This window comes from Oncorhynchus nerka, linkage group LG27, assembly GCF_034236695.1.
Source record: "Oncorhynchus nerka isolate Pitt River linkage group LG27, Oner_Uvic_2.0, whole genome shotgun sequence".
Lineage (NCBI taxonomy): Eukaryota > Metazoa > Chordata > Actinopteri > Salmoniformes > Salmonidae > Oncorhynchus > Oncorhynchus nerka.
The window spans coordinates 63,676,424-63,701,857 of record NC_088422.1 but is presented as its reverse complement, the minus strand read 5'-3'; the positions used below and the strand labels follow the sequence as shown (position 1 = coordinate 63,701,857).

The window sequence follows — 25,434 nt, the reverse complement described above, 5'->3', positions numbered from 1 at the left end:
AGGGTGAAACTGAGCATGAGTGGGGCTGGGGCAGCTCTCTCCTGTGGCCTGGTCCAGAAGCTGTGGCTTTGAGCTGGGGCCAGTGCTGGGAAAACCAGGCCGGCCTGCCCCTGTCTGGAGGGTATGTTAATCCCGTTTGGTTTGGGAGCCGGAGCCTTGGGTAAGGAACGTACGGGGCTCTCCAGCAGGACGCGACAGGGAGAGAAGGCTGAGTGGTCCCCGCCCGCAGCAAAGAGACCACACCAGCATCCCAGACCAAGCCACAGCAGCTCGCCAATGGAACTAAAGCACAGACAGTAGGCTGAGGTTGTGGTATGTGTCTGTCAGAATGAGAGAGAGAGACAGAGAGACAGACTGAGAAAGAGAGGGTTAATTACTAGGCTGGGCAGGGCTGCGTGTTGCACAGGTGAGAGCTGAGCACTGGTCGGGTCTGAGGGTTGCACTGTGTCGAGTTGACTTGGGTCCGCTGATCTTGCAAACAGATGGCTTTTGTCGAGATCCGACCTGAAAGAGAGAAAAAGAGAGAGAGAGCGAGAAGGAGAGTGAGGCAGACAGACAGACATCATCATTCCTATCAGTTTGCCTTGTCTTTTACAACCACTGAAAAGGTCACACACAAAGCCCACACTCTTCTCCTGTCTGAGCAACACGGGGGGCTTGACAACTAAAGTAAAGTATGAACGAAATAGTGACAGGGTGCAGATAGCGATCTCTGCTCTAAGCTTGTCTAGAGCTCTATGTCTGCTTTCACCCTCCCTACTGGGATAGAGTGAATAGAGCAAGGGAGCCACTGATCCAGGCTCACATATAAAAACACACACATTCGCTGACATACATTGATGAGTGAATAGGATAGAGTACTCAGGGAGGTCTGTAAAGGACCAAGGGAGACCGTGCAACCTTTTCACTGTTGCTTACAAAGATGCTTTTGATGAGCCAGAATGCACTTCCTGCTAGCCCAATGCACCACACACACACACACTCACACTCACACACACTCACACTCACACACACACTCACACTCACACTCACACTCACACTCACACTCACACTCACACTCACTCACACACACACACACACACACACACACACACACACATGGAATTCTCTCATCCAAGGCTCACCTCCAGCACACGGGGCCGAGCAGTCAGAGCGAACCACTCCCCATGTGTAGTTGGGTTTCCTCTCACTGCGGGGCAAGGTGTACTCCCACACCACACCCGAGTTCTTACCCTGCAGCAGGATCTGAGGGAGAGAGGGAGAGAGGGGGAATATGACAGTGAGGTAATGGATCCGTCTTAGCACCTCCGCAAGTGTGGTTAGCAGTCATTCCCCTCCCTGCCAAAACAGACAAGTCTAAGCATACCCTGAAGTGGTTCCAAGCAATGGGCCATAGAGAATGACAATGAAAAACTAAGACAAGTGAAGTGGCAGGAAACTGGTGACTTGGTGACAATGGTGTTGTGGAACTGTGTGTGTGTGTGTGTGTGTGTGTGTGTGCGTGCGCATGTGTGTGCGCGTGCAAGTCTTTGTGTGTGTCTGTGTGTAGCCCTTGTAAGGGTCCAATAGACAAAGCTCTGTGACTGAACTGAAAAGTGACCGCTTGGCAGACATAGATGTTGGATTATGGAGCACAGGCTGGGGTTGCTTCTAATGGAGTGGAAAGCTCTCTCTCAAAATGAAGGGCTGCTTTGTTCCCCATAGACTTGGTCAAAACATTTTGGGGTCAATATTCAAACCGCCAAACTGATGGATTTGTTGACAATGCCCAGCAGCAGTGACACTGATTCAGGCATGCAAGCAAATAGCTAATTATTTACCTATTACAAGTAATTGTCTCTCATATCAAACTCTAACATTTGTCTCAAATGTTGTTGTGTATGTAAACCAGTAAGACACATACACACACACACACACACACACACACACACACACACACACACACACACACTTTAATTACTACAGGGGGTTCAGACTTTTACAAGCTAAATATGCTAACAGCCTCAGCTCTCACAGTAGATTATCCCTATTGTAGTCCAACTAGAGCAAAGGCAGGGGGTTTACACATGGAGAAGACATCTGTACTGGGATCAGATGTCTGAAGGAAAGGTCCTCCTGTTCAATGTACTGGGATCAGATAAAATGACTGTACATCTGTCCCGTGGGCACGGTCAGCGATATGAACTTTATGTGCATCCGGATAGATGTTGAAACATGCGCTCTCCAAAGCTCAGTGAAGCAGGACATACGAACATGAGACTGCTCTGTACGGGCTCCAGAGGCACTCTCCAGTGAGTCCACAACAGGTAACAGAAACCAAGAACCTCGGCAGTAGGTATGGTGAGAAGCGAATTGGATTTAAAGCGTTATCAGAGGAGTCGTTGCAGAGAGGGTTTAGTGGAAAGAGAAAGTGAGGTGGAAAATGTTGACTTAGCTATGAACTTAATAAAGCTTTAAGCTAACCCCCAGAGCTTCCAGGCTAAATATATTGCCCTGGACCTGTGCCATTGGACCCTTTCACACTAGCCTTTCCAGGACCGGTCCAAATTTACTGCTGGCAGTGCACAGCAAACACAAGTTCCAGAACGCAGCCCCAGGGGCTCCCCTGTCCATTTGGAGCCCTGACATCAGACACAACACGAGACAGCTCTCCCTAACCCTGCCTGCCTGGGATAGTCCACAGCCCTAAATGCCCTCCCCCCACCTCCACCGCCATCCAAGCCTCAACCTAATTCACTGTGCATGACTTCTCTCTGATATGCCGCAGTGGTTTCAAACAGACAAAAACCCAACAATCTAACAACATCTCATTTTGCCATTCTCACATGACTAGGGTAGATTAATGCCTCTGAAAATAATAATTCATATTTTGTACCAGGGTATATTATTAATTTCACTGTAGCGCTCATTAGGCTAAGGGGGACATGATGATGAATTACAGAGTGGCAGACATGGCTACAACTCCCCAGCATCACCTACTGCCTGCCTGCTGCCCAGGTCCACAATCCTCTGCTCTCGACTGACGTGACCCCACCAAACACTTTGCCACTTTGCCAATACAGAGGATAATCCCTATTCCAATTCAAATAACATCCCTAGAGCTCACCATATGTTGTGTCTCGTTTCTCCCTGCCTTTTCCTTGCCATTCTCCTGTCTGATTAGGCTTTACACATGAACAGGGTCAGAGTTTACCCTCGCCACTCTTCAACATTTGTTTTCAGGAATTGTTTCTAGCCGAATCAGGGTCTCAGAGCCATCAGCATTGTTCTAGTTTTCCACGACAGCATAACAGATCTGCCAGGCTCAGTGGAACCCAGTTTCTTTCCCTTTCTGTTACCTTTATAATTTGGAACGCATTTAAGTCTCTCTCTCTCTCTCTCTCTCTCTCTGTCTGTGCCCTGACCCAAGCTCTTCAGATCTATACAGTTCAATTGCAGAATTCTTTTAATCTTTTAAACTGGGTCCCTCTCTTCTTTTTTGTCATTACGGAACATACTTAAGAGAGATTAATGTCCTCTCATCTGCAGATCTCTCTCTAACCCTCTCTCTCTAGTGGACACATGACTCTCAGGCTCTCTCTCTCATCTGTTACCACACTGAGAATGGAGCTCTCTCTCTAAAGTCTCAAATCAGGCCATTTCTCTTAGGATAAAGTAGAAAAAATCCTTCTCCCCCCAAAATGACTACTAAAAGACCTAGATGCACTATTGTAAAGTGGCAGCTCTCAGTTCCACTGGATGTCATAAGGTGGATAGATAACAGCACCAATTTCCAAACTAAGTCACTCTGGATAAGAGCTTGCCACCGTTTCTGCTGGGAATAAATGACTTAAATGTAAATGTCTCTCTCAATCTCTCTCTCTCTCTCTCTCTCTCTCTCTCTCTCTCTCTCTCTCTCTCTCTCTCGACCATCAAGACAATCAATAACACTTATTTCCATTTGTCAGCAGTGCAGTGAGTGACAAGTAAAAGCTTTCTTTTACCTCAGAGCTTAGGCCTCTGCTCTGACAGGTAATACTCTCAGTGTCTCTACTCGTTTTTAAAAGGAAAACACTAAATCATAGGATCTCTCTCTCTTTGACCTTAATGGTGAATATCTCTCGTTTCTGATTCTCTCTCTCTCTCTCTCTCTCTCTCTCTCTCTCTCTCTCTCTCTCTCTCTCTCTCTCTCTCTCTCTCTCTCTCTCTCTCTCTCTCTCTCTCTCTCTCTCTCTCTCTCTCTCTCTCTCTCTCTCTCTCTCTCTCTCTCTCTCTCTCTCTCTCTCTCTCTCTCTCTCTCTCTCTCTCTCTCTCTCTCTCTCTCTCTCTCTCTCTCTCTCTCTCTCTCTCTCTCTCTCTCTCTCTCTCTCTCTCTCTCTCTCTCTCTCTGCTTTGAGATGCATGACACCTCTCCCTGCCACTCTATTGAAGTTAAAGCCGCTGGCCTGGTTACAGATTTTTTTTTTTTTTCTTCTTTTGCATGAAGTGCACGAACCTGGAAGTTCAAAGCACATGGCGATCTGTTTGAACCCCAGACCTCTTGATTATAGAGACGAAAAGCCCTGACGACATCAGAATCAGGACACAATTCATCCTGAACCACTCGTTGTTGTTGGGAGTTTTCTCTTTTTTCCCCGCCCACCCTGCACTACAGCCCGGCCTTGTTTTCATCTGGGTGAGCATCCGAGCCCTGTGCCAAGGCCCTGTCACCGCTAATTCGGTAACGGATGTCAGGGTAGACGGGGACGGAGGGGCAGCTTACTTCAAAGACCAGGGTCTCATTAGTGGGTCCGGCCGTGTACAGGCTCTCTGGGTGGTTGAAAGAGCGCTGATAGTCAAACACCGTCCCACCGAACTGGAACTTTCCAGGCCAGTCCACTGTCCAGTCCCCTGTCAGATAGTACTTCCTCTTCAGGGTGCGCACAGCCAGGTAGCTGGTGGAGATCTCCATCTCCTGAACAAGGATGCTCCGCGCTCCAGGTGGGATGGTCACCATGGCGTAGTATTCTGAACAGGGAGAGAAAGAGCTCATTTACCTTCAGAGAGTCAGGAAATTGATTTTGTTAGAGATTCCTATTTCGTACAACATGGCAACACTCATTACACTGTCCTGGGTATATTCAAGTATTTCACTGGGATGAATTATCATCAAGACCAAAACCAAAAGTAGATTAGCAGTGCAGAAAACACCTTTCAACTAACAACTTTCCCTGGTTTTAATCTTACCTTTGTACATTGTATTACACAGTGTTTTATATAACATGATCATATGGTGCTGTGTTTTCAGTAAAGAGGTGAGACGGTAAGCTTAATTCACTGAGACAGCATAAACCATTATAACTCTCTGCAGTATACGGCTGTCCTGGTGTAACGACGCATGCAAGGCCACATAAATAACTTTCCACTATATTAGAAGCAACCCCAGCCTGTGCTCCATGACCCAACATCTAGGTCTGCCAAGCGGTCACTTTTCGGTTCAGTCACAGAGCTTTGTCTATTTGACCCTTAAAGGGCCACACACAGACACACATACATACACACAGACGGTGATCTGGAAAGGTTGCTCTTAGCCAGTTGTGAGAGTATAGTATGAGGTCTGGAGGAAGGGACCGTCTCCCACACAGTGGCATCTGCTAGAGAATTCATCCTGTGATGTTCAGATAACTCTGCCCCAATGACACTGTGCCAGAAATGTCCGACAACAGAGCTCCCACTCTCTCCCACTGCATCAAATTGACCAGTCAGTCTTCCCACTTGACGTACCGTTAGCTCTGTGCTGGAGGACGTACTGGCCTTTGAAGAACTTGCAGGTGGAGTTGTCCCCTCTACAAACTCCACAGGCATCCAGAGTTGCCTTAGAGCCCAGCACCTGGTCACAACCCACCGGCTACAAGATGGAAGAAACAGAAGGAACTTGGACAACACAGAAGGCATCCTGGGTCCTACATCACATTCAGTAGACTTAGATGTAGTTAATGAGTTGCTGTACATCATGTTCCTCAAATCTGCACTTTACCTCACAGACTCCTTCGATGCACAAGTCCCCTCTGTGGTCTGAGCAGGATGTCCCGTCCTTGACTTTGCTGGCCATGGCAAAGAAGAAGTCAAAGTCCTCGGCGATGCAGTACAGCTTGCAGATATCCTCAGCTGCAGAGGACATAGAGAAGATTTAACAGGTGTTATAAACAAGATCATGGAGGTTACTCTGCACCTGTGCATTAACTAATTCCTCCTTCCCAGGTGTGAGTCTCCAGGACTACATAAAGAGCACAAACCTCCGTATGGCCTCTCTGTCACTGGTACACTCCATATTACAACGTGGGGCTTGGGAAAGGCCTATGGTAATGAAGGAACCGTACTCGCCAATTGATGAGGGCAAGCTAGGAGCCAATCGATGGGAGTAATGGTGAATAGTGTATTCAGGGTTCTATTGTGTTAACGATGCATGTCCACTGCAGTGCAATGTACGGACCCTCTGGGGACTGAAGGAGTAGCAGACCTCTGACACAATTCACATACGTCAAACCTGAAAGGCTGTTACAAATGGGCCCATAAAACAGGAATGCAGGGAGGGCAGCTTCTCCACAGATCTCACACAGAGTTCCAGACATGGGTTCCGGGTTCTCTGTACAACACACAGTCATAGTCTAATGACAGGGGTGTTACCAGCAGCATGGAAACAGCCTAGTGACACAGGGGCATCATTATCTGACCAGCTTCAGTTTTGGGACTATTCGGATTCCTTCCGTTTTGTCTTAATGTCAATCTCTTCCATTACAGAGGATGTGAACCACTGAATGCATTCCAGAAGCATTTCTATTTGACATTTAATGTTAGTAATTCACTTCCGTAGGCCAAGTCCCTTGATTTCATAAAGTCTATTGGATTTGGTGCTTAGAGCCCAGTTAGACTGCCCTTACCTCCTGATACCTCGGCTTGTCCTCTGAAATGGTGCCCCGGTCAGACACTACAGGCTGCCCTGGGGGCTGGGCCTTAGGGAGTGTCCCTCCACAGGGGGAGAGAGAGGGAGGAGGGCGAGCGGTGTGGAACCACTCTACAATCACCGAGGCGACCATTCAACTCAGTCCCCAAGAGGCTTTTCGGGATCTGCTGCTTGCATCTCATGAATCAGCGTCTCACTAAGGTAAATGGGGTGACAGCCAAACTCTCTCTCTCTCTCTCTCTCTCTCCCTCCCTTCTCTCTCACTCATACAGTATGTATGCTGTAGACACAGGTAAAACCTGCCTTAAGGGCTTCCTTTATAATATATTCCTTCTCCCTGAGAGAGCAGGTGGCTACATGTTTCCCATGTAGATTAGACTGACCGGTTATCCACAGCCCTCCCAGGCATGAGTAGACTGATACATATGTAGAGTAGACTGACACATTGATATGGTGCACATGAGGCACATTTTTGGCTTCAACATTAAAATTAGTACACCAGGTTTGTCACAAAAGATTCAAAAAGTCATCCTAATTTGAGAGTTGAAACAGGACATAACGCTCTGATCAATCTGCAATGCTAATTAAATGCACTTTTTTTTTAACAAGCCTGTACTGTATTAACAAACAGTGAATCTATCAAATCTGGCTGAATGAGGTGCATTCTAGATGGACTCTATTTGCTCATTCAACATTTACTCTGTTCCTAATTACAGGGGGAATTGAACAAATAGTTGCCATACCTTCCACCTTGGTGTAGGGCTTCCATTTGTAGTACCATCCCCTGAAGGGTTTGCTGTTGTACTCAGCACACTGCTGAGCACGGAAGTCCACTCCGCTGGGCTGGCACGGCTTTGTGTTACACAGCTGGTTGAGACGACTGGAGCCCTGGCAAAACTTCCCGTTGTGTTGTGGCCTAAAACAACAGACAATTAACACATGTAGACCCAACACAGATGTGGCATAGGTTAGGGCAGGCATTCTCTTATCCTCATGTTCAACACAAATGACCTCAACTAACCTGTTGAGGTCATTTGTGCATGCAGGTAATGGTGAAGTGACTATGGATAGATAATAAACAGCGAGTAGCAGCAGTGTACAAAACCAATGGGAGGGGAGGGGGGGGGGGGGGGTCAATGTAAATAGTCCGGTGGCATGAGAAAGGGACTCAAGCCAACATTTCCAGGGCCCTGTTTTGACAGTTTCAAAGCAGAATGAAATAAATCACATTTAAGACAAAGTATACAATGACAGCCTCAAAACAACACTACTACTCAGGTTAAATGGGTTTTCATCCAGGTTCCCAACCACTCCTGTGAAGACAGCAGCCTCAAGTACCTCCAGTCTGCCACATTAATAGAAAAGGCCTTCTGTTCTTAGGAACAACCTACCAGTGGAGGCTGTTGAGGGGAGGACGGCTCATTAATAATGGCTGGAACGAAGCGAATGTCATCAGACACATGGAAACCACGTGTTTGATGTATTTGATACCATTCCACTCATTCCCCTCCAGCCATTTACCACGAGCCCGTCTTCCCCAATTACGCTGCCACCAACCTCCTGTGGAACCTACTCACACCGTTTCCCTGTTGTGAGCCTGATAGGCTGTTTTAAAGTGAAGCGGTGCACTTCTTGGGCAGGCTTCCACTGCCTAACCTCAGAGCAAATGAATCTCCGTTAGGCTCTTCCTGCTGGAGCAGAGCCAGCATTCACTTACAGCTAAGTGAATGTGTGGATGTCGGTGTTTGTGTGTGTGTGTGTGTGTGTGCTTGCGTGTTCCCACATGGGGATCAGTGTGTTGTTAAATGAGAAGGAAAGTCTTCCATGATTCATTCAAGTGACTGAGTAATAAGTCTTCATTTCAAAAGCCCTGGGTAGATGTGTGTGCATTAGTAGACAGTCTGGGTTCAAAATGTCAACCGAAATAGAAACAAATAAACACAACACTTGTCATAGTCACCTAGACAAGCTCTGAGAAATATTATTGGATTTCATTGCCAAGATCAAATATGTAAGCTAACACAACAACAACATCAGCTCAGACACTAATTTTAAAAAACACTATTTGTGGTAAAGCATAAAACCTCAAACCACTAATTCCTATCCAACCACACACAGCAAAAATATGATATGTGTATTATGTTCAGCAACAAAGCGGCACACATTCCATAATTTATTTGACTGTCAACACTCGATACACCGATAAATGCGCGGGCTGATAACAGTGGATTGTCACACATAAAACCTGGATGGCAAACCTCTTTCTGGTGCGTCCCAGAGCTGCTAGGAAGGCCCAGAATGACAGGCTCTATTAAAGGTGTCTGTGTAAACCTCCTGTTTGCAGAACACCACTCATTTTGTGTGCAGAGATCTGGGCCTGAGCTCCCAGTCTGATCCTATTAGGGCTTAGGAACGGAGACACATAGGCCCATATGTTAGACTGCTTATGAGGTCTGCAGACAACCAGACGTTGTCGGGTTCTAACAGGGGTTCGGGTGCTACTTGTTTCATTCAGGGAGATGAGGTAAAGGATCATTAACTACATTCAGCCGCTGGCAAACAAAAATATTGAGGGGATGGTCAGGGGGCCGGAACATAATTACAAATCATTTCTAGACGGCAAATTGACAGCAAGAAGCCCAAACAGATATAATATTTGACTAAAACATCATTTCAAACCTTGCTTACATTTTTATACGATCAAATACATCTCTCTATTATGTGTGTTAATACTTTGGAGCAGATTTCAAACATGTAAATCACTTGGAGCTGATTTGCTGCTGTTTTTATAGTCTTTCATGTCCAACAATTCAATTGTTTTATATATTTAAATTCCATAAAAATTGGGGTGGCCAAATAAAATCACCCAAAACTTTTTGGATAGCTGACTACTCACTCACATGCATACGGGGGGTACCAGCCAAGTTGAACTTCTTGTTATACCCTTTTTATTTTCTTCTCTCGCTCTCTCTCAACAGATGCTGTACCTCCAGCATCCCAGAGGGACATTAAATCTCACGGCGACAGCTATGAGTCCAAATTTCAGTGGCCTAGAGGTCATCCTGTCTGGCTAGTCGTCACCTGCTCTCTCCCTTCCCCCTCTTCCCCCTCCCCCCTGTCCCTCACACAGCGACCACCACTACACAGGGTCATCTCTCTCAGGCTCCTGACCAACCGTACCACCACTACACAGGGTCATCTCTCTCAGGCTCCTGACCACCCCTAACCACCACTACACAGGGTCATCTCTCTCAGGCTCCTGACCACCCCTAACCACCACTACACAGGGTCATCTCTCTCAGGCTCCTGACCACCCCTAACCACCACTACACAGGGTCATCTCTCTCAGGCTCCTGACCACCCCTAACCACCACTACACAGGGTCATCTCTCTCAGGCTCCTGACTACCCCTAACCACCACTACACAGGGTCATCTCTCTCAGGCTCCTGACCACCCCTAACCACCACTACACAGGGTCATCTCTCTCAGGCTCCTGACCACCCCTAACCACAACTACACAGGGTCAACTCTCTCAGGCTCCTGACCACCCCTAACCACCACTACACAGGGTCATCTCTCTCAGGCTCCTGACCACCCCTAACCACCACTACACAGGGTCATCTCTCTCAGGCTCCTGACCACCCCTAACCACCACTACACAGGGTCATCTCTCTCAGGCTCCTGACCACCCCTAACCACCACTACACAGGGTCATCTCTCTCAGGCTCCTGACCATCCCTAACCACCACTACACAGGGTCATCTCTCTCAGGCTCCTGACCACCCCTAACCAACACTGGACCTTTGCTGCCCTGCTTCCTCCCCAGTCACTCCGCACTAGTACTCCCACCAGAATCAAAGGCCTGCTGGATCACACTCCCCTCTGTGTGGTGCGGAGCCCCCAGTGAGCCCTACTGACCTCTCCCCTCAGGGCCTACTGAACCTCCCCTATGCCAGGCTGCGATTAACCCAGGGGTCTGCAACCTGATAGCGTCACAGGCTGCACACACTGTCACGCCCTGATCTGTTTCACCTGTCTTTGTGCTTGTCTCCACCCCCCCCCCCTCCAGGTGTCGCCCATCTTCCCCATTATCCCCTGTGTATTTATACCTGTGTTGTCTGTCTGTCTGTTGCGAGTTTGTCTTGTTTCTTCAAGTCTACCAGCGGTTTGTGTCTCAGATCCTGCTTTTTCCAGTTTCTATTTTTCTCGTCCTCCTGGTTTTTGGCCCTGTCCTGACCTGTACCTGCCCAGCTGACCACTCCGCCTGACCTGAGCCTGCCTGCCGTCCTGTTCCTTGGCCACTGCTCTGGATTATCGACCCCTGCCTGCCTTGACCTGTCGTTTGCCTGCCCCTGTTGTTACAATAAACATTGTTACTTCACACAGTCTTCACTTGGGTCTTACCTTGGTACCTGATACACACTGCCAATAACTGCTGTGTTTTAACCTTTGTAAAGCATCTTTAAGAACCTGTCAGATGCTGTCGTGAAACAGGCAATCTGATCATCACCGGTCCCATGCAACATTATAAAGGGTTTTTACTATCAAACACCAACCTATCTTGCCATATTTATCAAGACTGTTCATTCGTTTAATCTGCCAGGTGATTGCTGTGTTCAGAGGGGGCTTTCCTCACTACAAAATTCAAATGAGACCGATAAAAAATATATAATTTTACAACACCTGCAAAGATGTGCGTTAGCTACCTATCGACAGTCTCTTCAAGATGATTTCAAACTTTTGAGACTGTTTTAAAAGGTCTGCAAACAAAGATATACTATTTACTGAATAGAATTGCATAATACATTATATAATATGTTCTGTGGTTTTTGAGGAGAGAACATATTCTCCTAAGCTGTAAACTACATGGGGATGTTACAGCCCGATAGCCAAGATTAAGAGGGCAATCTATCTCATCTCCAGAACCAGAGATTATACCAAGATTGGGCTGCCAAAATAATCTGACAGATTGCTTCAAATATACTCTCCTGTTCTCACGGATCACAGCTAAAATGTGATTCAAGGGGACAAACAGATCCAACAGTCCAATGGTGAAAGGGAAGACACTATGCTCAGAATGGAGTTACTGTATATATGATTCTAATACTGTAATCGACAGCAAACTGTCAGAAACACAGAAAGTAGTCAGCAGAGAAGTAAAGTATGATTTATATTCGATTTTTCTATTTAACTAAACAAGTCAGTTAAAAACTCATTCTTATTTACAATGACGGCCTACCCCGGCCAAACCCTAACGATGCTGGTCAAATTGTGCACCGCCCTATGGGGCTCCCAATCACACCCGGATGTGATGCAGCCTGGATTTGAACCAGGGACTGTAGTGACACCTCTTGCACTAAGATGCAGTGTCTTAGACCGCTGTGCCTGGGATCTTAATTTGATACAGTTTGCTACAGCAGGACAATAATCCTGCAGCAACAGGAAATGTAAACTATTATGTGGATTATAATTAATGGACATTTGTGTATGGGGTTTGAAGCATTTTTCATAAGGGAACATTTTAAAGTGGAAATTATAAACTTCAGAAGCCTTTTTAAACATCAAATACTCTACAAGTTTTACATTTCCTGCACTGCAGAAAGGTTATCCTGCAACAGGGTGATCAAACTGAGATCAGAGAGGGAGAAGGAGTTTCCAACTCTGTGCTGAGCCACTACATCCAATCCAATTGAGGGTTCCCACTTGTGGGATTTTGTATTTCTTTTGCTTTTGTCTGCATGTATTGATTTGAGAAACCAGTAAAAGCCATTGAGATGTTACGCCATTAACGAAAAGAGACATACGTAAGTGAGGAAGGTAAGGTGGACTTCCCATGCCACATAGTTTACACACAGTGACAGCATAGGAACACCTGTGCCTGGGAAGGTTACTCTGCTGAGAGGAGAGGTCCTCCACCAACCTGCTGCAACTGCTGGGAGAAACACCTGGGCTTACACCATCAGACACACACACACACACACCCACACAAACACACACACACTAAACTGTCCTGGAAATCATATCTGCCATTACATTTCTAAATCATAGTCTTATGAAATTACATTTCTCGATCATAGTCTAATTGGTGTGGCTAACAGATCACCATATTCATCAATATTATGGAACAAAGAAATCAGTGCTCTCAACACACTGGAAAGGTTTGAGTTGAGGTCTTCAATATCATTGACGCAAATCAAAGTGGTTGAGTGGCTGGATGTTATCCAATAGGCATGATCACATCCCATCCTGCAAGACACAAACCTGAGAACAAGCCAGATGCTTAGAAATCTAAGCCACCTGTCCATCAATAATGTCCCTCCTTCTTTCAGCTCCTTGTCCTTTTCTGAAGCAGCCAAGCCCTCCAAAGCCAAACATGCCCTCAGAGGGAGTCGTAATCTCAAATGAATACAGAATCTTCTTGAGCTTTCACATCAATCTGACTACTAGTGGGTGTACCAGGCAACAAACACACGTAGCCTGACATCAATCAGATGTATTCTGAGAACAATCTAGGAAAGAGATAATTATTTTACTTTTATTTAACTAGGCAAGTCAGTTAAGATCAAATTCTTATTTACAACAACAAGCTGGTTGTGATACAGCCTGGAATCGAACCAGGGCCTTAGACCACTGCACCACTCGGGAGCCCCCAAGTGCACAGAAGATCTGACAAACTCATCTGGACCTGATAATTGAATCTAGTGTTGGGGCATTTGTGTGCTATGTCTCTATATTTACTTGTGTGTGTTCAGTGTCTGCCTCGGCTGTGACTGCTTGAAGAAGAATAGGTTTGTGTTGCCCAGGGAAGTCAGAAGATTGGACGAATAGCTTGAGGCAGAGCATTGAGTAGCACTGTGGGCTGAGCAGGTTAAACTGGCATGAGAGACAACCCTTTAATCTGGCCTGCTGTCTGTTTGTAGACTGACAGATAATAGCGTTTAATGGGCTGACAGCCAACTGGCAGGCAGGCAGCCAGGCAGGCCACGCTCTCAGGTGCTCAGTTAGTAAGTCAGGGGGAGCTGACTGGGAGGAAGGCCATGTCTACCTGTCAAAATCCAACCCTGTTCTGTTTGCACAGAGCAGACACACTGTATATGTGGAACTCTTCATGTGTTCTATGGTGGTGCTGGTAGGGACTTAGCGAAGACAAGCAACAGTTGAGGTAAAACGTGGCTAATCATGCCTCAAGCTCACCTATCCATCCGTCTTGTATGGAGCGTTAGCTCTGCTAGACAAGGTAAAGTGCCTCAAAAGAGGGAGGAGTAACTATCACAGTAACAATCCTCTCTGGGGTATTACCAGGGGTTCTTGAGTTCACCCAGTGCAAATCTAGGCGTGTTATGGTAGGGGAGAGTGGGCTAAGTTGAGCCAAAGGGGTAAGTTGAGCCACCATACACAACTTTAATAATTTGACAAAATATTTTAGGAAGAGGTCATAATTTCATGGAGTCATGGAAAAAGCAAAAACAAGTTAGGTCCAAAAAACGGATTCTTACCAAGTCAAATGAATTTGGTGTGTTAGACGTTTCAAGTAGTACATTTTAAGATTGTTATATACACCAGTTGGGGTCTCTATAAGTGTGAATATGAGGTCCTAAACCTTGCATGAAAGTGCATCCTTGTAGCTTTGTGGGCTAATATAGTCAAAATGTTTGCCTTGGGGTAAGTTGAGCCAATGCTTGAGCCAAGAGCAAGTTGAGCAAATGTAAGTATTTTCATTACAGGCGTAATGCAAGGCATTATCGTTGGGATATGAGGTAACAACAGGGCCTGACCTATGATAATTTGTAGACGGCTTAACTTACCCTGTCCCTTGGCTCAACTTACCCCGTCCCTGGGGTAAGTTTGGCCAAGATACCATTTTTTTAGGATAAGCTTTGTTTTCAAAACTGTAATTTTTACATGATTTCGGATTATTTACAGGGATACACAACATCCTAAAATATATATAGATATTTTTGTTAAAAATAATACACCTGACCCCCTAGTATGACTAACAGTACTGTACCTGGGGCTGGTGCAGGATCGCTCCCTGTACATCACCCCTCCCCCACAGGTCCTGGAACAGTCCGACCACTCCAACCATCCTGACCACTGACCGTTAACAGGACTCGGACCGTGGTCACCATACTTCACACACTGGCCTCGCCGACACCACTGTTGAGAGAGAGAGAGAGAGAGAGAGAGAGAGAGAGAGAGAGAGAGATGGGGGCGGGGTTGAGTTAGTATCGGTGGTAGGATCTTTGGCTTGCCCCAGTGCTGAGGTTCCTGGTTTGGGTGAATGCCCAGCACCACACCTGGAGACCTAGGCCTGTCTGAGCCAAACCACACACTCACACACATCACCACCTTTCTTTCTTTCCCAATATCATCTTTCACTGTGGAAAAAGAATAGGAGCCTTGTGTCCTTATGGGACATTTAACAATGCACAAAACGCTCCTGCAGGTGTGTGCATATGTGGATTTGTGAGTGAACCTGTCTTTTGTCCTTGGGCATTTGTGTACGAGTCCCTGTGTGTTTTTACGTCTGTGTGTGTTTGAAAGTGTGTTACGCTGAATGATAATGTTAGAGGGAAATCCCTGTCTCCTCCCATCCCATTCACGATGGGCAACATTGCCATGGAAACAGATGGTACACTTACCATGTCAGTCCCACAGCTGGTGCCCTCGGCAGCGGGCATGAACTTGGTCTCACACCGGTGACCTGTCCTGTGGCACCACAGTGACTTACAGATGTCCTGCCGAGTTACCGGAAACACCAAACAGTGAGTCCAGCATCTGCCTCCCCTCATCAGAACACCACCAACATCCCACTGCCATGGTTACACGCAATAATCCCCCATTTCCAAAAAACCTGTCAAAACCAATCATTGTATTCCCTGAAACACGCTATTCATGTATCTTTTACTTCTTCCCACAATGCAGTATGTATGGAGAGATGAGGCATTGGGAGCCAGGCAGTGGACCTGTGCCACGCTGGCGTGCCGCCCGATTGCATCTGGCAGACAGCTAGCGAGACCGGGGTTGTGAGAGAGCTGGTCCCCCCCCGTTCTAATCTAACTCTGCAGCAGACTGACTGAGCTAGTGTGCCACGGCCAGCCGTAAGAGCAGAGCACGCGGCTAATTAGCTCTCCTCTGCACCGTGCGAAACGGCCGCAGAATCCCAACAGGGGGAAGAAACACGGGGAGGCAAACATCCCAAATCCTTGTTAATTAAGATGTAGAGTCACCTACGTCGAGGTTCAGGAGACGGGTTCAAACTTAGGGCTGGGGTTCAGGAGAACACAAAAGGTTGTATGGGGGGGATACACAATGGAGCAGGCTATACCATGAGCACTAATCCTACAGATGGACTGGCGTGGATGTTGATTTCCCACACACAACCTCCTTTTCTTGACCCGTTCCTTATTCATGCTGGATTTGCATGTCAATGCATGTCTTGTTGAATGTATTATAGTGGAAGCTTAAGGAGGCCCATTCCCTTAGGGTTGTGTTCAAGTCTGTTGGACCCGTTTTGAATACTGTAATGGGAGATTAAATATGGCTGTTTTAGACATAGAATGGTTTGTCCCAGAAAGATCATGCAAATTAAATAATACTGGTTTTAAACCCTGCCTAGTTTTCCCAGTAGCACACTTGTCAGACAGTTTCATGCAACCCAGTAAGAATGTGCCTATCAGTGTCAGCTACCTTGACAAAGTCCAGGTTGCACAGTTTAGCCTTGGAGCCAAACTGCCACTTGCACTGTGTGTCAGCATCATAGAGCTGACCTGGGAGCTGCTCTGGGTATTTATACAGCCCAATCTGCCTGGGCTCATCCACCAGACATGATGCTTGAGCTGTTCTGTGGAATAAAACCGAGAAAAGAATCAGACAGGGACCTAGAATGATAGACTCCTAAACACAAACAGGTGCAGGAGAGAACCACACATCATTACATGAATGGCAGCCATTTCAGTTGTCAATATATAAGGCTTTACCCAAGGAAGCGGCTGAGGTATTGGCGACTGCAGGCAGACCAGGAGAAGACCCCGTTATTTCCTGCCAGGGTTGGAGACATGATGTTTCCTTCAGCTTTCCGACAAGGATTCCCCTCTCCATCATGGATCATCCCAAAACTGCCAGAGAGACAGATCATTAAGAGAGAGAGAGAGAGAGAGAGAGAGAGAGAGAGAGAGAGAGAGAGAGAGAGGTTTGAACTCTTACCTTAGTAACCTTACAACATTTAATTTTTTGATAAAACTCGTTAAGCTCCATGGAGTGCGATGGGTCACACATTGCCTCACGCTTGTTTTAGAAACAGATGTGTTATAGCCAGGCATGTGTTGATACAGCATTAAGGTCTACCCTCCTACAGAACAGTACATAGCTGAGGTTCACTAGTCTGTAAAAGACCACGTCATCTATTTAGAAATGACATGCCCTCAATTTGTCAGTGATTAATGGTATTTGGCCTGGAAGTGGTTTTCATCTGAACAATGTGCAAATTCTGGGAATGATTCCTATTAATTTGACCAAATGTGATTATGAAAATTACAGGAATTCTGACATGTTACCGGCTCGGCGTATCGAAGGAACAGGTTCTTTCCCGTTTGTGTTGAGAGAGTGCCAAGCAGACAACGGGCTTCACCATAATAATTCAATCTCAAATGTCAAATATAAACTGCTTCTTATCTCGATGGAAACGTGTAAACACAAACAGAGCATACCCATCGCCTGTGGCACTTCATATGGTTTCACACGTTGTCGTGGAGAAGATGAAGTGCTTTGCGTAAATGCGACTGTTTCAGTCCGTATTTTTTGCATCTTTGATGTAGCACTGTAGATTAAAGCAGTCCCTTTACAACTAAGCACCACTTTCTATAAAAACTAAGCCCGCATGCATTTGTTAGGACTAAATGTCCCGCGAATGCACTGCTGCATAGTAACACTATGATGACCATGTGGCGAATCGCATCTCTGCATGTCTGGCAGACATATCAGTGTGGATGACGGATCACCACCTCAAGCTGAACCTCGGCAAGACGGAGCTGCTCTTCCTCCCGGGGAAGGACTGCCCGTTCCATGATCTCGCCATCACGGTTGACAATTCCATTGTGTCCTCCTCCCAGAGCGCTAAGAACCTTGGCGTGATCCTGGACAACACCCTGTCGTTCTCAACTAACATCAAGGCGGTGGCCCGTTCTTGTAGGTTCATGCTCTACAACATCCGCAGAGTACGACCCTGCCTCACACAGGAAGCAGCGCAGGTCCTAATCCAGGCACTTGTCATCTCCCGTCTGGATTACTGCAACTCGCTGTTGGCTGGGCTCCCTGCCTGTGCCATTAAACCCCTACAACTCATCCAGAACGCCGCAGCCCGTCTGGTGTTCAACCTTCCCAAGTTCTCTACGTCACCCCGCTCCTCCGCTCTCTCCACTGGCTTCCAGTTGAAGCTCGCATCCGCTACAAGACCATGGTGCTTGCCTACGGAGCTGTGAGGGGAACGGCACCTCAGTACCTCCAGGCTCTGATCAGGCCCTACACCCAAACAAGGGCACTGCGTTCATCCACCTCTGGCCTGCTCGCCTCCCTACCACTGAGGAAGTTCCCGCTCAGCCCAGTCAAAACTGTTCGCTGCTCTGGCCCCCCAATGGTGGAACAAACTCCCTCACGACGCCAGGACAGCGGAGTCAATCACCACCTTCCGGAGACACCTGAAACCCCACCTCTTTCAGGAATACCTAGGATAGGATAAAGTAATCCTTCTCACCCCCCCCCCCTTAAAAGATTTAGATGCACTATTGTAAAGTGGCTGTTCCACTGGATGTCTTAAGGTGAACGCACCAATTTGTAAGTCGCTCTGGATAAGAGCGTCTGCTAAATGACTTAAATGTAAAATGTAAATGTAACACGTTCATCACCTGCACTAGGTGTTCTCCTGTTCTCCTAAAAATGCACGGGGGTCTATTCTGCTGCATGCGAAGGTAAAGCTAATGGCTAGCGCTAATAGCGAGGGCATTTGATGGACTTACTTGTGGCCTGATTCATGAGCGATGGTGAAAGCTAAGCCCAGTCCTGTGTCTTCATTAATCGTACAGCTCCGGGATTTACTGCACATTCCACTTATAGGAGCAAAACCTGCAGAGATAAAAGCAGAGGAAGAGGAAGGAGAAGGACAGGAGGAAATGTCAAATAGTATTGTGAGGGAGATATCAGGCTCAAATATGTATTCAAACAAAGCTACTATGTCCATCTACAAAAACCATCAGACAACATAACTGTTCTGGGAAAAGGAAGGCCGCAGGCAGTGTTACACGACAAACTTATTTTCAATACAGGTATTACTATTGCCAACCTAAAAAATGCAAATCCCGCTATTAGAGGGAGCAAAGACTGCTGTTACATGGCAATAAAGGCAGTCTTTACCGTTTAAATGGTCCACGGAGAGCATGAACGCTATGGATTGTAGCAAGAAAGCTGTGGGCTGTGTTACAAAGAGCATATTTAAATCAAAGCCCCGCTTGCTCCTCACACTGTACGTCCCAAAGTACATACTTGTGGTTTAGGGCCGTTGAGATGAATTAATTATAGTTGGCTGATGCTTCAGTTTTAACTGATCTGACAATGCTGCCAATCGTTCACACTATTGAAGAGAAGAATAGAACGGGATGGGTGTAAAATGTGTGTGTGTGGGTGGGTGCATGTGCGTGCGTGCGTGCATGTATGCATGGCCATACTTGTGTGTATGTGTGTGTGAGTGAGTTTTTACAAGGGTGTTTTTAGTGCAGGAGAAATCCCCTGCCGGAGGGAGTCCAGGCAGAGCATGCAGGATCCCGCCCACTCTGGAAGTGACCCCATGATCTCTGGTGCTGTCTAATCCCCCAGCAGCACCATTACTAAGGGATCTAATCTCCAACAGTCCCCTCAGGAGCCCTGGCTGACCTACTTCACCCCCGCCCCCACCCCTACCAACCCCTCCACCCACCCCCCTTACCCAGGGTGTCACAGGGCTCGTTCTTCCAAGAGCAGATGTCCAGGCCGGTGAGGAGCACGGCATGGTCGTGGCGCTTACCGATCAGGCCCGACTGCCACTGGCAGAAACTGTTGAGAGACTGGTCAGCGTGGTGGTTGATGGACAGGCCGAGCTGGGGAAGAGACAGAGCGGAAGAGATCAGAAGGGGAGACTGGAGAATTCATGACGTTGGGGAGACTGGTGATTTTTTTGTCAGGCACTCAGATCAATGTGACTCACTGGATCTTGCTCTAGAAGAAGCAGGCTGACCACCACAATGTTGATATCAGTTCCGATGGTGCCGTCTTTGAAAAGGCTGGAAACCTGAAACAAAACCAACCCAGATTGCCAGTTGTAGCTTAAAATTTCGGTTAAAATGAATCGTTGCTTAACATTTTGTGTGAAGTAAATACAGAAATCATGACATTCATTGCTTGTCAAGGCCAGGGTTTTGCTTAAGGATAAAATCTACTTTGGGATATGTTACATGACTGATGACTGACTGACTGACTGACTGGTCTCCCTCCCCTGCTCACCATGTTCATAACAGTGAGGACGTAGGTGGTGACGTTCTCTCTGCCGTGTTTCTCCAGCATCTTCCTGTCTGCCACCACCAGCGTTTCCACATTCAGGGTCCCCACCTTGTTAGACGTGACGGGTGATCGTTTCCCCCTACCTGGGAGCTCAAACTCATCAGGCATGACGAGACGATCCTCAGCAGGGGGCTTGGGAGTGTCTGCAGAGATATGGTAGACAGATAGAGGGCAGGTAGGGAGGGATAGAGATATGGAGAGAGAGAAAGAGGAGACAGGGGGAGAAATGCTTTGGAAAGGAGCTCAAATGACAGCTCCTCCTTTTTCCTGGACCTTTCCCTGATAAGAGCAAGGGGCCGGCAGAGCGTTGAAAGAGCAGGAAATATTCAAAGTCATTCACTCCTCATGCTGCTTCTGAGTTTTAATTTCAATAAAGGCCAGCTACTTTATACCCCTGTGCAATCTGAGCACTATATTTCTTTCAAAATACATTATACACATTACATCATAAACCATCAGTAGTGGAACATTTGAACATGTTGACCTTCATTTTTGTTATTTGTCATTGTACTGTTATCGTTCTGTTCCTGTGATGAAACTACAAAAGCATGTCTCTCTACCATCTTTACTACCACTGTCCTGTACACACAGTCCCACGTGACTGTAATGTGTTTTTCTCATGTGAGCAGATCAAAGGCAGTCATAATAATGAGGAAGTTCCCTTACATACATTGCTTGCGGCGTCCACAGAAGTGTTGTCTCTGCAGCTTCCCGTGCTGGTAGTCGTGGTGATGCTGGTGATGGTGCTGTAGATATGGGTTGTCAGGTTGGGAGCTGTGGACAGACCTCTGGCCACCATGGACTTTGTGTTCAGCCGAGCGTTTGTAGACCACGTGTGGGTGGTGTCCACTCGGGGAGGTGTAGTTGTGCTCTGCAGCTAGGTGCTGGGGCAAGGGGGCGATGAAGTACTCATCATCAGACATCCGGATCAGACCTGACTGAAGAGCACAGATACCCCTGGGCCTTAGATTTATTCATCAACATTAAACATTCACCATGGTGGATGAAGACGAGAGCCGGATGAGTAATAAGTCATGTAGAGTGTCATGTGTTAAGGAATGGCGTAAGTAAGAGGTCTGTCAGCAGTTCTTAGATAAGGCCTGAAGGGACATAAAAATAGAGAAGAGTCATGTCAAACCAGACACAGACACAAGAAACCCTGGGACAAGGTGGTGTCTCCATAGGTCAGGCTCCCATAGGAATGTGACTTACTGTCTGTCAGGATGATAACACAGGCTACAAGAGGTAGTCTGGGACAGCTGTTCCTCAACATAGGATTCCTTACCCAGAAGGTTAGTGGGTTCTGAGACAATCTAGAACCAACTCTTACACTATAAAAGGGTTGCTGTGAATTTGACAGTAACTTACAGGCAGCTCAGCGGCAAGTACAATTATGTATTTCATATCACAGTACACCTACTGTAATATAAATACGGTATCAAAGAAAGTACTGTGTAATTACACACAGTACAATACTGTAAAATTGACTGTATTATACTGTACAAAAGTCAATGCTACCGTAGTCAGAATGAATGAATGGATACATTTAATTCATTGAGGAGTTTGTATTTTACCGTATTTTACTGTATTTACAAGGAATTGGTAAAAGCAGGTTGGTGGCTAGGTAAAGTATTTACACATCACAACATATTTATGCATATTTGGTGTTTTAGATGACTTGCACTTCTAGAGGCCTTAATAAAGTCTTTCAAACTGGCAGCTACAGGGCAAAACAGACCAAAAGGACATGGCAAACCACAACACCACAACCATTTAAGGTTCAAGACTTGCTGCCATTCCAATCTTTCAAATTAATGGCGCACTATAACCACATAGGAGTTCAATTTGTACAGCATTCTCACTCATGGGTGAAACAAATATAGCCTCTAAACAAGGCACGCCTCAAAATATGTTAATGAGCCATAAACAACAATTCTATGCACCCAAAATGTTTTTGGTGTATGGTACCCAAAAGTGAAAACATGAAGTAGACCAAACTTCTTGGTCCTTTAAAAACCTGCTTTAAGTAAAAAAATATTGTGGGCTATAAGCTTGGAAAATGAATACATGTGACTCTGAATGACAACATAATGATGTTTGTTCCCAACATTAGCGCTGTTTTCCTAAAGATAAATATGCTTTGTGTTTTGTTTCTTTGTCACAATAATAACCAGTATTGTGATACTTGTATTGTCCCGGCCCTAGTATTCTAGGAACAGTACCATTCTACTGTTGATAATACCCCACATTACTGTATAAATTACAGTCTTCAGTTACAGTGTAGTTTACTTCTCAAACACGTCCGTAATGAAAAACTGCTGCGTACAACCTAAGTACTGGCAGTCGCCATGGATACAGCAGTCAGTGAAAAAATATAGAAAGTAGCATGATGCAAGAGCTTTATATATGATAGTGTAGTCAGAGTGTAACTGGTAAAAGGTTGCAAACTAGTTGTGTTTAAAATGCTTGCAGGTCAACAGAAACAACAACTCAAAGTGAAAAAAGTCCCTTTGAACAGACCTCTGCCAAAAACTGCTCTTTAACTAACCAGCTTTTCATGTAAAGGATTCCAATACACTCCAAAGAAAGGAATAAAGTGTTGAGACAACCTCTTGGAGACTGCCTGTAAAAACACAGTCAGGCGGGAGGCCATTAATCTTCAACTTCAGCGTGGTCCTGTTATCGGAGCTAGCACTGGAGGGGACTGAATCAATTTGATTAGCGAAAAGAGCTGAAACACAGCGCTATTCACTTTCCCTTCACATGTTAGAGGAGGGCTACGATGTATGAGATAGCCTCTCTATGGAACCCTGTCAACAAGCCAACCACTGATTGAAAAGATCCAATATTAGCTCTTTGTCATCCTCCGAGGCAGATAGCTAGGCTTTTCTTCAACACCCTCCCTGTGTGTGTGTGTGTGTGCGTGCGTGCGTGCGTGCGTGCGTGCGTGTGTGTGTGTGTGCGTGTAGTTTGATGATTACATGGAACAATAGGGAGGTGGAGAGAGGGGTTGATGTTCAAGTCAAAAGTAAAAATATTGTTTCATAAATTAGGCAATCACAGAACATAAGGCAACAAGCTACTGTAACACCTCTGAAAATGCATTTCACTTACTCACTAGTCAGCTTTCTGTCTATAGGCCATGGTCAACTGCCTCAGCACCAAGTCTTACATTTGGCAATCCATAGCAATATGATTCATCTTTGAAAGTTTGACATATTGATACAGAGCACTTTCCAATTAATAAAACATTTATAATACATATAATACAACTGTATAATCCTTATTTATACCATTACATTATATGGAAGTTTAAAATATTATTTCAAACATCACCACAGGCTGACAGTTTCATTTATACTCAAAAAATATATAAATGCAACATGCAACAATTCCAAAGATTTTACTGAGTTATAGTTCATATAAGGAAATCAGTCAATTGACATAAATGTATTAGGCCCTAATCTATGGATTTCACATGACTGGGAATACAGATATACAGTACATCTGTTGGTGACAGATACCTTACAATAAAAGGTAGAGGAGTGGTTCAGTATCTGGTGTGACCACCATTTGCCTCATGCAGCGCGACACATCTCTTTCACATAGAGTTGATCAGGCTGTTGATTGTGGCCTGTGGGGTGTTGTCCTAATCCTATTCAATAGCTGTGCAAAGTTGCTGGATATTGGCATGAACTGGAACATGGTGTCCAGAGCATCCCAAACATGCTCAATGGGTGACATGTCTGGTGAGTATGCAGGCCATGGAAGAACTGGGACATGGGGCTGTGCATTACCATGCTGAATTATGAGGTGATGGTGGCAGATGAATGGGATGACAATGGGCCTCAAGATCTCGTCACGGCATCTCTGTGCATTCAAATTGGCATCAATAAAATACAATTGTGTTCGTTGTCCGTAGCTTATGCCTACCATTACCATTACCCCACCCCCACCATGGGGCACTCTGTTCACAATGTTGACATCATCACACCGCTAGTCCACACGACCTCATACATGTGGTCTGCGGTTGTGAAGCCGGTTGGATGTACTGACAAATTCTCTAAAATGCCATTGGAGGCGGATTATGGTAGAGAAGTGAACATTAAATGATCTGGCAACAGCTCTGGTGGACATTCCTGCAGTCAGCATGCGAAATGCACACTCCCTCAAAACTTGAGACATCTGTGGCATTATGACAAAACTGCACATTTTAGAGTGTCCTTTCATTGTCCCCAGCACAGGTGCACTTGTGTAATGATCATACTGCTTAATAATCAGCTTCTTGATATGCCACACCTGTCAGGTGGATGGATTATCTTGGCAAAGGATAAATGCTCACTAACAGGGATCTTTACAAATTTGGGCAGAACATTTGAGGAAAGATAAGCTTTTTGTGCATATGGAACATTTCTGGGATATTTTACTTCAGCTCATGAAACATGGGACCAACACTTTATATGATGCATCTATATTTTTGTTCAGTGTAGTTTTGGTTGGTTATAGTTGAGCAATTGTAATGCATTTGCAACAGCCCTCCAGCTTAAGGTTTGCAATATAAGACTAGAACAGAGTTACCATTAATCTGGCAGCAACGACCGCATCCAAGATGTTCTGGAAGAGTTCACTGCGCTGTGCTAGCTGAGCGTGCATTTATCTCAGTACGTGAAACGTGTCGTGTTGCTGTAGAATGAAGAAGCAGTGGTTTGGTTTATTTCGCCTGGCAGGGCTACCAGACAGACAGACAGACAGGCTGATAAACACCCTGGCCTCTGACAGACCATCCGTTCACTGCTGTGGCTGTTCATGTCAGCAGGTTCAGACAGCGTCAGACTGCACTGGGTAGCGGCGTGTATCCACTTGGCCTCATCCACAGTGAGTTACAAAGAGAGGAATAATGATGAAATGGACTCGATAAGCATTG

The 25,434-nt window shown here is 46.0% G+C and overlaps 1 protein-coding gene across 2 annotated transcripts in view; it reads right to left on the bottom strand.

The window, feature by feature from the left end:
• adamts18 (ADAM metallopeptidase with thrombospondin type 1 motif, 18) overlaps nt 1-25,434 on the bottom strand; it is a 48,774-nt gene that overhangs the window by 13,347 nt on the left and 9,993 nt on the right. The window contains exons 4-18 of one of the 2 annotated variants that reach the window (XM_029638957.2): nt 21,181-21,448; nt 20,454-20,653; nt 20,158-20,241; nt 19,900-20,050; nt 18,938-19,043; nt 16,904-17,041; nt 16,614-16,767; nt 15,566-15,661; nt 14,932-15,080; nt 7,666-7,838; nt 5,996-6,126; nt 5,743-5,866; nt 4,742-4,986; nt 1,125-1,245; nt 378-504 (exon numbers count right to left, since the gene is read on the bottom strand). In XM_029638957.2, coding sequence (XP_029494817.2) covers nt 378-504; nt 1,125-1,245; nt 4,742-4,986; nt 5,743-5,866; nt 5,996-6,126; nt 7,666-7,838; nt 14,932-15,080; nt 15,566-15,661; nt 16,614-16,767; nt 16,904-17,041; nt 18,938-19,043; nt 19,900-20,050; nt 20,158-20,241; nt 20,454-20,653; nt 21,181-21,448 — 2,267 coding nt within the window. Of the gene's footprint in view, nt 1-377; nt 505-1,124; nt 1,246-4,741; nt 4,987-5,742; nt 5,867-5,995; nt 6,127-7,665; nt 7,839-14,931; nt 15,081-15,565; nt 15,662-16,613; nt 16,768-16,903; nt 17,042-18,937; nt 19,044-19,899; nt 20,051-20,157; nt 20,242-20,453; nt 20,654-21,176; nt 21,449-25,434 lie in introns of those variants that run through there. The other variant, XM_029638958.2, reaches the window with a different exon arrangement.